Below are 16,695 nucleotides of genomic sequence, written 5' to 3'. Positions count from 1 at the left end.
ACTGTAGGATGTTTTCGTTGAGGTCTAAGGGGATTTCCAATATTTTGGCATATTTGGCAAAGATTCTGTTTAATTAGGTATTTTTTACCGATTAATACTTGTATGTATACTATATTTGTTTCTACGCCTAAATGATGGGTAGAATGGTACAGTCGTTCCATAGCATGTCTGATTAACTCAAGCCCCAAAAAATCCGAGTCGTAGAAAAAGGATCCTATGGTTAAGGACAGACTCAGTTCTTGACCATAATCCAAGGAGTCATTCTCGCTGTAGATCGCTCATACCCCTTCCTCATGTCCTGCTTGCTTCTATCTGATGTTCTATCTGTTATTTCCCATTTCAACGTCATTGAGCTTTCGCAATAAGGGATAATCATACTGGATAATCGTGAACACAGCATAAGATATTGTATCTTCTATCTTACAGTCCAGAAAAGGATTCGGTCATCGGCCGTCCCCGGAATGTATCGGTTATTCGGTGCGATCGAGATTTTGGACTCGCACAATTTCTTATCAATCATCTTGGAATGAAGTTTGAACATAACTATTACTTTCATACAAAAAAATCAAGTGCGAAAACGAAGTATCCATTCTAGACCAAACAGCGTTCAAAACCCACCGTATCGGATAGATCTTAGAGAAAAGAACAGGATATAATGTTACCTCCCGCCATCAATTTTCCTAAATGGTTAGAAGAAAATGGACATTTACTTAAACCACCTGTCGGTGAGTATACGATACTTATGACTGCTTTTCATTAGAAGATACTATCTCAGAATCATCTTTTCATTGGATCATATCTCAACATCATCAAGCTAAGCTTATGGCTCAAAATTGCTTGTTATTTTTCTTTTTCCTTTCCTTTTGCCTAATATATTCATCCATATGATTAATCGTTATCGTTATCGTGTGTGTGTGTTTATGTATAATCTAATACTGATTCATTCAATTCATTTTATTTACATATAATAATTTTTAGGTAATAAATGTATGTATAAAGGTGAAAATTTCATTGTAATGATAGTTGGTGGACCTAATACAAGAGTTGATTTTCATATAAATACAACTGAAGAATGGTTTTATCAATATAAAGGTTCAATGACTTTAAAAGTTGTTGATGAAGGTAAAATTAGAGATATTATAATTGGTGAAGGTGATATGTTTTTATTACCAGGTAAGTTTGTTTTTTGTTATAATTGTCGTGCCAGGAAAAATAATGGTTAAAACAAATATTCTTCTCCTCAAATTAAATAATCAAAAAAGAAATATATCGTAGCTGATATTTCAATTTCATCTTCAATGATAATCATTCATTCATTCATAGCAAATACACCACATTCACCAAGAAGAGTAGCAGATACCATTGGTGTTGTTTTAGAGTATGTTAGACCAGGAGATGCTATAGGTTAGTAGAACTTTTTCCCCTTTGGAATTTTACAACCGAAAGAGCAATTAAAGCTGATCAAGTCCTTTCGTACTTAATACATAAATAGATAAAATGAAATGGTTTTGTCCTAATCCAAAACATGGTGAAGAATTAGTTGAAATTAGACAAGTCACATTTCATTGTTCAGATTTAGATACACAATTAAAACCAGTTATTGAAAAATGGATGAATGATGAAGAATGGAGAAAATGTCCTAAATGTGGTGAAATCGCTCCTGCAAAACCATAAAATGGTTCCACTCAATTTCAACTCAACTCATATAGCCAAAGTCATAACCATAATTCGGTAATTGTTTTGTTTTCAGGAAGTTAACAGTATATCGGGGACAAAAGAAAGCCGTTTTGTGGAAGATTTACAGTAATAAATGGGAGTCGAAAATATATCTGGCTGGGAAAATCTTATATAATGATGATGGTATTTGAGCATACAATTGCAGAATAAGTTGTAGTCGTAAAGTAAAGGAAGCAGAGCGTAAAAAAAAAGAATGGAATGATGATAATGATGTTGTTGTAGTTGTTGTAGTTGTTGTAGTAGTAGTAGTTTAGGTTGAATTTACGTTAGCTATATGCAGTAGATAGTTCACATCTCGATATATTCGTATAAAAGAATGCGTATTGTATATCGATTCAACTAGAGAACTAGTGGAAGAATTGCGATAAACAGGATCAGAATCAGTCAGCAATCTCGTCATTCCTCAACCATCAAAATTGTTCAGATGTACATTTGCTGAGCTCCCAGCAGCCAATACATGCTCCAAATAAGACAATTTGAAATTTAGTGTATATACACAACGATTCATTTTCATTTGGTTTTTTACCTTCGTTTAACCCATCTCGTCGCACCTCACAACAATTACTGGATTTTTGTCCTCAACTATTCAACAACATCATCTCTCTTGTGTCAAACTCCACATTTCCCTTTCATCCCCACAACAGTAAGCTAGCATAAAATCCCAAGAAAATGAATTTGGGTATAATGAAAATGCTTAAATCTAAATCTAATTTTCTTACGTCTAGTAACCTAAGAAAAGTCAAGCAAACAGGATTATCAGCATTTTCAATATAACACTCGAAGGTTCTTTTTTTGGGGTATATAAGTAGCAGGCAATTCATACTCACTTCTACCGAACATAGTCCATGATTTAGCTTTTTCACCACATTGAATACATTTTTGATTTTCTCCTTCAGGGAATTTACCAAATCTTTCTTGATCAAATGGAATACATAAAGATTTAGCACCTGCTGATGGAGCTTTATTATCTTCTGCTTGACCTTTATTTGCTCTAATTGGTTGGTACAAACATAATCAGCATTTAGTAGGTTTCTGGAAAACCCTCTAATTTAGAGGAATAGTAGACTCACTGTGATTTAGATCTTTCTTTAATATCATCTTCACATTGATTACCTTGACACCATGGTAAAACCAAAATATTTTTAGCATCTAAAGTAGGAACAACATCATCCCAATTTATTACAGGAATTAAACAAGAATCGAATTTCTCTTGAGCTCTGTTGAACATTGATGATTGAATATCATCGAGGTATTTTTTAACTGTGTTTCCGATATCTGATAATGGCATTGGAGATTTGTTATTATCGTATCTTCTTACAGCTAATGTTGATTTGGCTGCAATATCTCGAGGACCTAATTCAAGTCTAAGAGGGACACCCTGAAGTCACACGAAAAGGGATTAGCATGAAATCCAGGCGGCAGCAGTGAGAGATGAATAGTCAGAGCACAATGATCTTGGCCAGCCAAAGAAGTGATGGAATTAGATAAATGCCAACTCACTCTCATTTCCCAATCATTGAATTTCCAACCTGGAGTGTAACCTTCTCTTAAGTCTGCTTTAGCTCTAATACCAGCTCCGATTAATTCTCTTTCTAATTGAGCACAAGCATCATAGATTGGTTGATTTTTACCTTCACCTTTTGATAAACCTACTGGAACGATTACAACTTGTTGTAAAGCAACTCTTGGTGGTAAAACTAAACCTTGATCATCACCATGTACCATAACCATAACACCTAAAGATCTAGTTGATAAACCCCAAGAGTTTTGATAAGCATGTAATCTATCTTCACCTTTATTTGGTGATTCAACAGAAATATCAAACATTTTAGAGAAATTTTGTCCTAAATGATGTGATGTTGCACCTTGAATACCTCTACCAGTAGTTGGGATAAATCCTTCGACTGTTGTTGTGTAATCACCACCAGCAAATTTCTCATTTTCAGATTTTTTACCTGGAATAACTGGTACAGCTAATAAATCGGTGTAGACTTTCTTATATAATTCGAGAATATCCATAACTTCTTTATCAGCTTCAGCTTTGTTGAGGAATGCTGTGTGACCTTCTTGCCATAAGAATTCTCTGGTTCGAAGGAATGGTTCTGAAGGCAATAAATCAATATGTATCACAACTCTACGCAATTTTCGTCTACTTACGAGGATTTTTGAACTCCCATCTTACTACAGAGTTCCATTGGTTCAATTTGAGGGGAAGATCTCGGTGAGAGTTGATCCATTTGGCGTAGTCTACGATAAGTCTCGTCAGCTGAAGGAATATAAACGGGATCGTCATACTCACATGGGTACATGACAGTTTCGGAAGTAGGTCTGATAGCAATTGGTTCTTCGAGTTCAGATTTACCGCTAAATGGGTAAAGATCTCAATTTGATTGCTTTGCACGAGCCGATAACACGCATAGAAAAACCAGCTTACGCTCTTGTTACCCATGCTACTTCAGGGGCGAAACCTTCAATGTGATCTTTTTCTTTCTCAAGACGAGCATTTGAGACGAACATAGGGAAATAACAATCTTGTACACCAAGTTTCTTGATCTCGTCATCAAACCAGTCTGAGAGAGTTTGTAGGTCAGTTGAGTAACAGTCGAAAAATGGAAGATGACTCACTTTGGATGATTTGCCAGATTGAGTATGACCATGGTCTAAGAATGTAACAACCTGAGATATCGTAGTAATCGAGCATTTGACCTTTGATCAATACCTAGAGTGCAAAGAATATTAACAACCTCTTCTTGTATAATGTATATGGCAACAGTTGAATATGAAACTCACATCAGTGTACCATCCAGAGAAATCTTCATCTTTCTTGTATTGAATGGCCATGTTGTATTTATCATCATCGGCTGTAGCAGCTGGTTTAGCTTCTTCTTTCTTTTCCTTTGGGCTGTGATATCAATTGTTAGCCGTCATTTGACCGAAATAATAATATGGGATTCAGCTCCGGCAATAGATGTTTGAAGACTTACGCAGCTTTGGTAGCAGGAGCAGAAGGAGCAGGAGCATTCGCTTTTAATTCAGCGAAATCAACAATTTTGATACCATCATTTGTAGGAGTTAAACTATTCAAATATGATTTAATATCTTGACCTTTTAATAAAATAGTTGAAGAAGATTCAGTTAAATGTAAAGCGAATTTTTCTTCTTGATTTTCAGATTCAGCAATTGATTTATCTAACAAAACATGTAAATTTTCATCTATTGGTGGACCTTGTAGAGATAAAACAGAAATATCATCTTTTGAATTTTTAATTTCTGGGAAAACAGATTTAATTAAATCTTCAGAAGCTAATCTTAATTCTTTTAATTCTAAATATTTACCAATTAATCCTGATGAAGTTTCTGTTGATTCTTTAGCTAAAACTAAAACTGGTGTAGGTGTAGCTGTTTTAGCTGTTTTAGGTTTAAATAATAATGTTTTGGTAATAGAAATAGAATTTAATCCAGGTGAAGAAATTGATAATTCTGCTGACCATTCTTGACCATTTTTAACAGCAGAATGATTTATAATTTCATCATGTTTAATTTGAAGTTTTGATAATCTTTCTAAAATGGTTGAATCTGTCACTGTTACACCTGACATTGTGGAAGATAGTCTTTTCCTTTGAGACGTTGAACAAGTTGATGGAAAAAAAGATTTACTTGTTAATGTAGAAGTAGAAGTAGAAATAGATGATAAAGCCTTTATGAATTGACGCGATAATAAAAGCATGTATCAATGAAGGAGAAGACGATGAATGATATCAAGCAAATGTTGGTTGAATGATAGATATAACCCAAATAAAATGGTGTCAAAGATAACAAAACGGTGGGATGAAGAACAGTGCAGTAACTTACAGGTTTTCCGGTTTTTTGGTTAGGATGTTAATTGGTTGGATAGATTACGTAAACAATCGATAAAAGTTGAATTCTATGAACAAAGCCGATAAAGACCTTGATGATGACAACGGACCGGAACAAAGAGATAGATATTACAAGAAGTTATATTATTATCATGCATCTCAAGGTTATAGATACTATTCACAGCACATCAATCACTTTTCGATATCAGCTATTTAGTCATTGCAATTGCTAGCCAGTGATCAACATGTCGCTCAATCCACTAAGAAATCTCTTACGTCCGACAACAAGGTCGATTGTCTTCCCTCGAAACTCAAATCGATCAGTTCACTATTCTCATCCCCGCTCATCACCCACATCATCAACAACAGGTACAGGACCTTCATCTTCAACCACACATACATCACATAGTCATACTCAACATGGTCATCAGCATTCACATTCTAATGGTTCATCATCATCATCATCAACTAGGAATGGTAAGAAACCAAGTCCACATCTAGTATGGTATAGAGAGATTGTTCCTGGTGAGTTCATAGTTGAGAGTTCAATATCAAGATAAATTGTTATCATTACAATATAATCATAATTATAAATGCATATTCAAACTAATCTAATCAATTTCCGCTGACGCTGACTCTGACATTCAATCCAAATATCCAGCAATGATTCCAATATTTTTAATTTCAACAACATTATTCTTAGGTTTATCATTGATTAGAACACATTTATCACATTCAAAATTATTAGGAGAATCACAAAAACAAATTGAAGAATTAGAATTAAAATTAAAATTAATAAAATTTGAACAAAAGAAACAAATTTTAAGAGAAAAAAAGGAAAGAGAAAGGATTTTACCTTTAATAGTTGAAAAAGTTTTACAAAGAGTTGGTGTTGTTGGTAATGAAGATGGAGATGATGATGATTTATTGGAATTTGTTAATCAACAAGAACAAGAAAAGCAGAAAGAATTACCTAGGTTATTGTAATTTACATAATCATAACATGAGATCTTGGATTTAGCTTACTTTGTAAGTCGCTATACGAGTGTAGTCGGGAGAAGAAAAAAATAAAAAAAAAAGAATTAATACGTATCTTCACCATGATCAACGTATTGGAAAATCTCCAAAAAGTAATGACAAGGCAGTTCAACATCAATCAAAACAAGACGAAACAGTCCTCGATTACTCTGTATTCTTCACAAAACATGTATCATAGCATAATTCCATCATCGTTTCTGTCAAATAATACAATTCCGAATAGATCACCTCGTTCGGCAATGACTATACCGACTCCTGGACATAGTGTCACCGCTTCACTTGTTCATCTTGATGAACCGAACTTTGTTCTAGGATTCCCACTCTAACAGTCTTCAAACACATATAATGCATTCGACACATAATCTGTACCATGACCCTCTACAACAAAAATCGTTTGTCTGCCAAAACCAGTGAGAGAACAGTTTATCTTCCATAACATTACAAAGTGAAATCGCAAATCCAGAAAGGATACAAGTCAATCGATCCAATCATCGCTAAATTCAATGTCCTAACCGGTAGGAGTTATGATTCAACTTAAGTAACAGCCTGTGGATTACTAACGTCCGAGATTGATCACTGAGAAAAATGTTGGCCTGTAGCTTCATGGTATCTCCTGTATGTTATTGATCTTGGTTTTCCGGTGAATAACTTTGGTGATTGATCAGATCATCTTCAGAGGATATTCCGTTATTATCGGCTCGGGTTCGACGCTAAATTTCATCTTGTCTTAGCTGAAAGTCACCCGTATCAACTACGACTTACTCCTAAATTACGTTCACCTTGTCTAGTAAACTCCATAGACAGATCTGTAACGGGAATGGCGCCTGGGAATTCGGTAGCATGGCTGATCATCGCAACAATCAAAAGCATCAGCTACATAGGTACACCAAACAGCAAGAACAATAGATAGATGAAATTGATAGCTGAAGTGGGATACTCACTGAACAGTAAAAGGCTGAGTCAAAGCAGAACTGATGGTTTTGGTGATTCCGATAGATGTGCCGAGATGAGCAGGACTACAAATAAAAGCGGATCATTCATCAGCACTGCTGCCAACGGTTCCAGTCGTTAGTAATATTCACTTACCCAGCCAGATCAAGTAAAGACACCTTCAAAGCGAAAACTCCGACATTTCTGACCACCTAGATAATGGTATAAATAGGTAAGCTATATCTTCACATGTCATACCAACAGCAGAGAATGCAAGCTTACCAACTCAGTAAAGAGGAAGTAGATCCCTTTTTGTCCATCTAGGATATAGGGGTTTCCTGATCGGTGTAAAGAACCAAGTAGATTTCGTTGCGTTCCACAAAACATCTCAGGATCAGGGAGACGAGCTGTATTAGGACTTGGTGTTTTATCTACAAAATACAACCATCATTCACGTTAGTACGACATGATCGTTTCAGCCTACATACGACAATGGAGCTCACTCGGATCGCTAACTGGTCTGACCCGCATAAACGACCGAGACTGGGTACCGTCCTCTGAGACCAGATCAACTGTCATGCTTGTATGTACAAGTTTACGATTTAGAACAGGATGGCTGAAAACCCGAACAATTTAGCACCCTACAATATGTGGGCAAAGAGGAGATTCAGCTCACTCGACCGATATGACATTTCCGATTTGATCCTTAACTATTAACTGGACTATCAAAGGAGCGGATAGAGCTGGCCATCCCTGATCGATCCCAAAAAGATCAGCTATCATGATGTTCGTCTACACCATTCCAAGTCAACTCACGCGAGGCAGCGGTACCAGACCAAGTGCCTTACCCCTAGTAGGCTGTTGTATGAAATGAAGTTCGAAATGAAGTTCGTAATTCCTATATGTTGCATTGCAGTTTAGGCTTAGACAATCTATATGGCATGAATATGACTTACCATGATTCAGCTTCAATCATTTCCCTTGCGATACCATCATTCCAACCTTTATTGGGTAATCTATGTGGTCTCATGATAATATAAGCTTCAGGTGGAACAGGCTTATTAGCTTCATCATTTTTGACCATAGTCGACCGTATACTATCTGAATTTGGTGCCCTTCTAAGTCCTATCCCTAATTGGGAATCTTCTCTTTGTTGTCGAGGTCCAGGAAATACACGTGAATAATCGGTTTGAAATCCAGATAAAATTGATGTACCTATTGAGTGAGAGTTATCTGCTGGTGGTGGTGGAGGTGGCATCCGATCCACACTAGTGATATGATCAACTACTTGTCCATCATGATCATTAGGAATGAGGTTCTGGTACGAAGAATGGGGATTTACATGGGAAGATGATATTGAGAGTTCTGATTGAGGCTGAGATCGGAGTTGAGGTTGAGGTGGATGAACAACTCGGGTTTGTCTTTTTGATTTAATTTGACCACGATCTTGGATTTGGGGAAGAATCGGACGAGGAACTGGAGGTCGATGAACGGTCTGATGAGGGCTTAAAACGGGAATCGTCGAAGATCTTTGTGGCTGACTAGTGGTATTGATAGTTACATTTGGTGGACGACTTGGAATGTGGCCAGCACGAGTTGGAGAGGGTATAAAGTATTCTTGCGGATGGGTGATGTTTAAATCGCGGTTGAATGTTGGGATGGAGGAAGAAGGATGTGGATTCAATCTGCGATTTGACCTAGTACTTTTAGAGGCTGGATATCCTGGATTGTTGTTATCGTTCTGATTGTACATGTCGATGGGTATAGAAAAGCTAAGTGGCTAAATTTGATTTTGATAAAGATACAAAATAAAGTAAAGTCCTGAGCGCACTTCGAGGCGGGATTAATGGCTTCTTGTAAAGTGCGCCTCAGTATTGTTATATCAAATGAATTAGGAGCATATGTACATGCTGAAGAAGAGAAGAAGAAGGTAATAGTTTCAGGTTGATCAACTTGATTGAGTGGATATCGTCAGGAGGATAAAAACCAAAAGAATGGAATGAGAAGGATGTATATACTTTTTTATGAATATTTATAACAGTTGATTCACCTCATCATCGGAAAAGAGGGGAATTATTATTGATCGATAAGTATCCAGAAAACTTTTTTCTTTTTTCTGCTTTGTGCAAAACGCAAAAAGTACACAGACGAATCTGTGTGTTTCACTAGTCTTTCACCCTCCGAGGCCAAAATTGGGGTTGTTTGATGGAAAATTTCCTGAACTACTAGGTTCTGGATTTTTGATGATTGATGCGTGCACAGAGATCTTTCTGAAGCACAGATAAGTCCCTATTCTGCAGTGATGACGAATCATCATTCCTCACGCTGTGCAGGATCATCATCCGTATATTCCAGATACACCGTCAGTAAAGTAGGTCATTCAACGAGCAAGTTGTTTCGACAATCAAATGAGAATATAATGATCGGTGATGATGAAAGGATAGCACTTTAAAGATCCAAAAAATTGATCGCTTGGTAAAACTCGGTGTTGATATTGACTGTTTGGAATAACGTACCTTGAAGTTTAACTTGCTTAAGTTGGTTGTCAACGTCAAAAGGGTTCAAGGTTTACTGTACATTTATATTGAAAGTAATGTCTAGATTCAATCAAATGAATCTAAGGTTTACCCCTGCAATCCTCATCTTTCATGGATCGGAAGTTGTCATGTTTCAAAAACAACAGTCAACCTTGATATTTTGATCGGAAATTTTCAACGATTTTTGATGCCACTCAAATATTCAGAGGAACCCTCAAAGGCATATACAGTAGGAACAAATCTGCGATTCCATGCTAATCAGTACTCACGTAAGCTCTTTTCTCAATATGTTATGGTCAATACACCATGAGTCCCCATATTGAAGGGAGAAAAGAGACCATTCGTTTGTCAAGTTTAGTGATGGTAACTGAGCCTCGTTTTCAATTTTGGATCACCAAACCCGAGTGCCGCGGAGCAACATTAGGACATCAGTAGCACCGTCACTCACTCACGAGTATATAGTCGAATCAACCGTATGATGAGTTACCCAGAGATGCCTTTCAGTTGATCTACCTGTTTTGTAATCGAGCTCAGAGTCACCAATCTCCTTATGAGGTTCGTGATCCGTCTGTGACCAAAGACAAATTTGCATGAAACTCTTATCCACGTCCTGCGCTATGAGTTTGAAGAACCCCTGTACATACTGTCCACTTCCTTGAAGCCGTTATGAGGAAGATCAAGGATGATTATAGAATATTATAGGTTTATTAAAACAACAATATGGCTACCAAGATTTATTACCATATTCAAATCCAGCGTCTTTCAGTTGAGTTAAGTTGACAGGAGTCAGGGGCATACCTGTTTCGACCAACTTGATTAGATTTTCAACTACTTCGCCATTCATAGGTGGGCCCATCGAATCGGGAGCAGGAGCCACATGAGGTGAGAGTGTCTATCGTCGTGTCAAACAAATCGCTGTTAGGCAAGTATCAATTTTCGCGAAATTATACTTACGACATTGGGGTTTTTAAGTAATCCAGGATGGACAAGTGGTTCCTTCTCGAATACGTCCAACGCTGCTCTCATGACTGGGTGATATTATGAGTACATGTTTAGCCATAGTCTCTCCCTTACTGATCGAGCAATGACTAACAAGAAATAGAAACTCACCTTTACCACTCTCAAGTGCATTGACCAAATCATCCTCTTTGACCACTTCACCTCTACTGACATTTACGATAATCACACCATCTTTCATCTTTTCAATAGATTCTTTATGAATCAATCCTCTTGTATCTACAGTCAATGGGCATGTCAATACTATGACATCTGCTTCGTTGTATAACCCATCTAAAGAGCGATATCCCCATGAGGGTTGAGCTGTTGGTGATGGTCTTCTAGAATGGTAGATTATCGATTCGGCTCCTATTGCTGTTAGCAGTGTTGCTACCCTTGTACCTATCGAGCCAAGTCCTATGATACCGATCTATTCATTGGTCATCAGCAAACGAGAACAGGGTAAAATAAGCGAAACCTAAACTTACAGTTGATGTATGCCAATCTAAAGTCTTGACAGGCGATCTCCATTTACCAGATCTGACTGAATGATCCTAATTGTAATTAATCAGCTGATATGAACATGGTGTGACCAGTTAAGCAGTTCACCTGTGGCGTTAAGCCTCTCATAACAGATAATATCAACATCAAAGCGCCATCGGCTGTTCTTTTGCCTACTTGTGTAGGTGAATTGGCATACATTGCCCCGCTATCGATATCAATCATCGATCAGTATCAGAAGATTATTCTTCTTGAAGGACTTTAGGATTGAGGTGAAATGAGACTCACGTGTTTGTGATCCAATCCACGTCAACTTTATCGTAACCTGCGCCAGGTCCGACATATAGTTTACAATGAGGCGCTAGTGGACCTAACAGACCTTCATCCCATTTACCTGGAAAATTATCTGTGATTAGGAATAATCCCTAAGAAAGCAATGGTAAAATAAGCGATCCCATCCATTCTGGAGTTCGGTGAGACAGTTTTCAGGAGATGATACTCACACCAAAAGCAATGAACGGTCCTTCTCTCTCAACTTTGTCCTTGATCAGAGGTATCATTTCAGCATATCCTACTCTAGGTAAGGTATGTACTTCTGCTACATCTCTTAGAATATCATCAAATTTAGTTTCTGACCTATCACCAAATAACAAGACTTTAGGCTTTGACGATGACGAGGTGGGAGGTAAGGTTGAGATAGAAGTAGAAGGTGAAGGTTGAGATGATGTGTTTGCTGAAGATGAACTTGACATTGTTAAGCGATTGTTCTATATAACTAAAAGTATAGTAAGACGCTGTAAAGGTCTTGATGAGCTGTAAGTTGATCAGTAGTATAGCTTAAGGATAAATAAGATAGTAAGACGACAGAAAAGAGGTGAGGTGTATCAAGACTTATTTATACTTCATGGAATTCATGTCTTTTTCTTATATCCTCATACCTTGAACACCTGAGAAACCGGAAACCAAAAACAGCACATGTTCATGTAAGGCTACGAATGTCGTGATTTTCCTGTCATCTGTCATTTCTTATCATAGAATTGCTGAAAACCGATATTATAAGCAAATAAGGAGAGTGATAAGAGCAAATAAACATTGAATGAGATTTGCTGAAAGAGTCAAATGGTCCTCATTAGGTTTAAGGGGTTCCTGTATTCATACGGCGATATATCGGTCGGATCTTTTATCGCTCGGTCGGAACTTGCTGTCACGCACACATTAGACTTTTATTACGATTATTCCGTAGGTATCTGATTGTAATCAAGTCATAATTAGCTGTTAATGGTATCTGTTACTGGGGTATCAGTATCTTCGGGAGTGTTTCGACAAGATATCTGTGAGATGGACAAGCTTGCGAGTCGGGAAGTTTCTTCTAGATTCCAACTCGTGTAGCCTCGCTGTCATATTTGACACAAAAGCATGGCCGACCGGTATCTCTCCCTTTTTGAGATCAGCGAGTTCAAGTCAATCTCACCTTCTGGCTTCAACAGCATGAACAGTTTCAACCATCATCGCCTTCGTGTGTACAGTATTTATCTCAGAACATCTGTATGGCCTTGAATTGCAGTATACACAGTGAAGTCAAACCGGACTGCGGTAATACTACACAATCAGCTTCCTTAGATGTTCAGTTGGCAGGTGAAAAGTGAATCAAAATGTTGAAGTACTATACCATACGTTGAATATGGTAAATCTATTATTAGAGCTGATGACGTAGTGAGTTAGTAGAGAAACAATAAAAATAGATTTCTCGTAAACATAAACATTAAAAAGCGCAAGCTTCAAGTGCGAAGTTCTACTATGGTACGAAGGTGATTGAAAGCATAATAGTTCTTATTAATGGAGAGAGGACTATTTTTAATCCATGTACTCGCATCATCAATCTTTCTCTTCAAGCTTGACTGTGCATTTATTTGGGAAGTGAATTACAGCTATGCAAGATGCAAAACTATATAACGTATCTTATTCACTAACCATTTGATGTAAGGCTTTCCCTATGCTGATTCTCTTTATACAGTAAACAATCATTCGTATCAAGATGAGTACAACAAATTCAACATATAACGATTCAGTGAATCCAGCCACCAACACACAATTTCAGAGACAGTCTACATTGAAAATGAACAACCACAACCAGAACTTTCTTTCCTCTCAACTAAGGTCGTTACTCAGTAATCCAGAGAATACAACTATAACTTCAGCTTTAGCTTCTTCACCTGCTCATACAACCGTTCAGGAAATCGCTGAAAAACTATATGGACCACATAGGGATCACGGACATCATGCTCATCATTTAGCTAAATCAGGCGAAGATGTATCTTCCACCACACAAGAGGGAGAGAAACAAGGAGGAGTAGATAAGATATTAGAGAAATTACATATGAAAGAACATGAAGGTAGAGATGAAAGACTTAAAAATGCAGCTGAAGAACAATGGTCAGCTATGAGACCTTTAAGCAACGAACAATTAGATGAAATCAGGAAATGCGGTCAATGGGGTAATTTTCCACCTAGCGAATTGTTCTTGAATGTACGTAGTAAATCATAATATCTGCAACCAATTGATTGTGTTATCTAAGACTAACGTTGCTTATTTTTGTTTCTGACAGGTATACGCTCAGTCTCTCTTACCACTTGAAACGGATTCACTCAAGAACCTCGTTTCACCTTCACTTATAGGTTCAACAGGTGTTATTCCACTAAGTATCATCTCGGTTATTCCTGATATCATCAAGGTGGGTGATTGCGAAATTCGAAATATCATATCTTAAAACTGTGAAACATAGGCTAATGTATAACTTTCACTTTCAGCATCATGCCGATTTGATTGTACGAGCTCAACACGAGATCTTCTTAGCTACTAGTACGTTGTCCGTAGCTTTTCAGGTTACACGGATAATTCGGTCAACAATTATTGATGTGTAATTTGACTACTACAGATTTTTGGGAAGCATCAGGTGCAGCTCAAACTATAGTCGATGCAATCAAAGAGTTATCAAGGCGAGTCGTGGAAGAGAAGAGGGAAAAAGTAGTTATCAAACTTAGTAAGCTGGCTCTCACCTGGCGACATCTCCTTCACTCAGAAGTGTAACAACTAACAATCCGTTTCTGTGAATAGTGTATGATCGTGGAAATCCACAACAAGTAATTGATCCTCATCAACCTGTCGACGTAAAGACCTATACAGGGGATAAGGTCAAATTACCTGCTCCTGATCAAATCCCTGGATGTTTGTTAGAAGTTCAAAATTATCATCAACCACCTGTAGGAACATTCCATGCTAAATATATGGTAGTCGATAGAAGGATCGCAATATTGAATAGTAACAATATGCAGGATAGGGTAAGTACTATCATCATCACACATTCAGGATATTGTTAACTCCTTATCGTCGTCGTCGTTTATTACAGGTTAATGTAGAAATGATGACCCATATCGAAGGACCAATCGTACAATCTTTCTATGATATGGCATTAATATCATGGTGGAAAAGTTTTAGTCCACCATTACCTTTAATCAACCATAAGCCTATATATGGTATCGATGAAAAAGGTAATACAAGAGGGTTATATCAATTTGGAAATGATCATCCTGTTATAGAATCTAAAGGAGATTTAGAGAATTCTGCAAATCAAAGTAGAAAAGTTTTAGCTGAACATCATGCTCAGGCGATCGAACCTGATTCATCGAACAACTATCGACAAAATATGGTTAAGAAAGAAGAACTCTGGGATAAATCAGATCAAGATGAAGCTGATCGGGTTGATGGTCAATTCACCTCTGAAAATTCTATTAACACTCATTTAAGTAAGTCATACAGTCTGTCAAGAAAACCATACTACCTCTGGCTTCGGATACAGCTAAAACCGTTCTTCTCCCTCTTTTGGCAATAATAGACACTGGAACGAAGATCGATGCAACAGATATCGATCCACCACCAAATGCAGCATCTTTTAAACCTATCATTCTACATAGCCCTCATGATCCTTTTCCCGTCGCCTTGGTCAATCGTCCGCCTCGAGGACGTGAGTGATCCCTACTGCATCCCCAAAACAAGAATATCCATATCACAATTCGGAATCACTGTGATGAGCTTATCATCTTGAATTTACCTTATTAGGACCTGGACACGGTGATGTTTTTGTTCCCCAAGATCAAGCTTGGTTAGCTGGATTCAAGTTTGCCAAAAAGAGTATTTTCGTGTGAGTATCGAATTGATCAAAAAGCATCTTTTCCTCAGAATGCCCATTTATGCCAAAGCTATATAAACTGATTTCGTACTTCTCAGACAAACACCCACATTCAACGCTGTACCTGTTGTTGAAGCTGCTCTTGAAGCTTGTAGAAGAGGTGTTTTGGTGCAAATTTACGTTGATTTAGGATTTAATGATGAAGTAAGTATTTCTTATTCTGGCCCAAATGAATAGCTTTATGGAGCTAGTAGAGATCATTTATTAATTCAAATTAACATGTTCATTTGGTGCTTAGGGAGAATTACTTCCATTTCAAGGTGGTACAAATCAAATGATAGCTACAAAAATGTATTCGAATTTATCTGATGAACATAAGAATAACTTGGAAATATATTGGTATACAGGTAAAGATCAAAAAACGCCTTTGAATGCAGTCAAGAAAAGTAGGAATTGTCATATCAAATTGATGAGTAAGTTGTTTCAAGTTATCCAATAATTCACCCATTCTATTTTCTTAGAAGAATTGTGAGATCCAAATATATCGTAGTACGCTGATTTCCTGATAATTTATTGTAGTTGTTGACGAACAAATCGGAATCCAGGGAAATGGAAATCAAGATACTCAATCATGGTTCCATTCACAAGAAATTAATATTCTGATCGACTCGACATTGATTGTCAAAGAATGGAGAAAAGGTATAGATTCAAATCAAAATACATTACATTACGGTAAAGTATCATCAAACGATGGTATTTGGAGAGATGATCAAGGTAATCCATTGAAAGGTGAAAAACCTCAACCTAAAGGTCCATTTAAATCTCTTGTAGGGGTAAAAGGTGCTATCCAACGTGTTAGAGGTGAAGGTGGATTTTAAGCTTTTATATTTTCACTCAATCGCAAAAGAAGAA

The 16,695-nt window shown here is 37.1% G+C and overlaps 6 protein-coding genes across 6 annotated transcripts; 3 read left to right on the top strand and 3 right to left on the bottom strand.

The window, feature by feature from the left end:
• Window positions 1-655: 655 nt before the first annotated feature.
• Window positions 656-1,674, top strand: L201_004632 (3-hydroxyanthranilate 3,4-dioxygenase; the record flags this gene model as incomplete). The annotated part of the gene is made up of 4 exons (XM_066220373.1): window positions 656-725; window positions 979-1,173; window positions 1,324-1,404; window positions 1,493-1,674. The coding sequence occupies 4 exons, from the start codon at window positions 656-658 to the stop codon at window positions 1,672-1,674; spliced, it is 528 nt and encodes a 175-aa protein (XP_066076470.1).
• An 828-nt stretch (window positions 1,675-2,502) lies between these two features.
• Window positions 2,503-5,335, bottom strand: L201_004631 (proline-tRNA ligase; the record flags this gene model as incomplete). Its single annotated transcript, XM_066220372.1, has 9 exons — window positions 2,503-2,728; window positions 2,808-3,115; window positions 3,238-3,839; window positions 3,895-3,984; window positions 4,037-4,101; window positions 4,172-4,307; window positions 4,363-4,456; window positions 4,528-4,639; window positions 4,722-5,335. 9 exons carry the CDS (start codon window positions 5,333-5,335, stop codon window positions 2,503-2,505), a joined length of 2,247 nt encoding a protein of 748 aa, XP_066076469.1.
• A 504-nt stretch (window positions 5,336-5,839) lies between these two features.
• L201_004630 (uncharacterized protein) lies at window positions 5,840-6,581 on the top strand (the record flags this gene model as incomplete). The annotated part of the gene is made up of 2 exons (XM_066220371.1): window positions 5,840-6,119; window positions 6,256-6,581. The coding sequence occupies 2 exons, from the start codon at window positions 5,840-5,842 to the stop codon at window positions 6,579-6,581; spliced, it is 606 nt and encodes a 201-aa protein (XP_066076468.1).
• A 671-nt stretch (window positions 6,582-7,252) lies between these two features.
• On the bottom strand, window positions 7,253-9,315 carry L201_004629 (uncharacterized protein; the record flags this gene model as incomplete). The annotated part of the gene is made up of 9 exons (XM_066220370.1): window positions 7,253-7,342; window positions 7,395-7,476; window positions 7,574-7,648; window positions 7,719-7,774; window positions 7,845-7,993; window positions 8,066-8,178; window positions 8,239-8,315; window positions 8,379-8,460; window positions 8,519-9,315. The coding sequence occupies 9 exons, from the start codon at window positions 9,313-9,315 to the stop codon at window positions 7,253-7,255; spliced, it is 1,521 nt and encodes a 506-aa protein (XP_066076467.1).
• A 1,508-nt stretch (window positions 9,316-10,823) lies between these two features.
• On the bottom strand, window positions 10,824-12,348 carry L201_004628 (uncharacterized protein; the record flags this gene model as incomplete). Its single annotated transcript, XM_066220369.1, has 7 exons — window positions 10,824-10,991; window positions 11,054-11,127; window positions 11,210-11,525; window positions 11,584-11,649; window positions 11,705-11,804; window positions 11,885-12,021; window positions 12,100-12,348. The coding sequence occupies 7 exons, from the start codon at window positions 12,346-12,348 to the stop codon at window positions 10,824-10,826; spliced, it is 1,110 nt and encodes a 369-aa protein (XP_066076466.1).
• A 1,283-nt stretch (window positions 12,349-13,631) lies between these two features.
• L201_004627 (uncharacterized protein) lies at window positions 13,632-16,661 on the top strand (the record flags this gene model as incomplete). Its single annotated transcript, XM_066220368.1, has 11 exons — window positions 13,632-14,123; window positions 14,203-14,328; window positions 14,405-14,456; window positions 14,533-14,637; window positions 14,712-14,935; window positions 15,004-15,400; window positions 15,490-15,618; window positions 15,714-15,795; window positions 15,882-15,987; window positions 16,082-16,256; window positions 16,363-16,661. 11 exons carry the CDS (start codon window positions 13,632-13,634, stop codon window positions 16,659-16,661), a joined length of 2,187 nt encoding a protein of 728 aa, XP_066076465.1.
• Between the last annotated feature and the right edge of the window lie 34 nt (window positions 16,662-16,695).

The sequence above is a fragment of the Kwoniella dendrophila genome, chromosome 6 (genome assembly GCF_036810415.1).
Source record: "Kwoniella dendrophila CBS 6074 chromosome 6, complete sequence".
Lineage (NCBI taxonomy): Eukaryota > Fungi > Basidiomycota > Tremellomycetes > Tremellales > Cryptococcaceae > Kwoniella > Kwoniella dendrophila.
The sequence above is the reverse complement of the archived record's forward strand: the minus strand, read 5'-3'. Positions and strand labels throughout refer to the sequence as shown.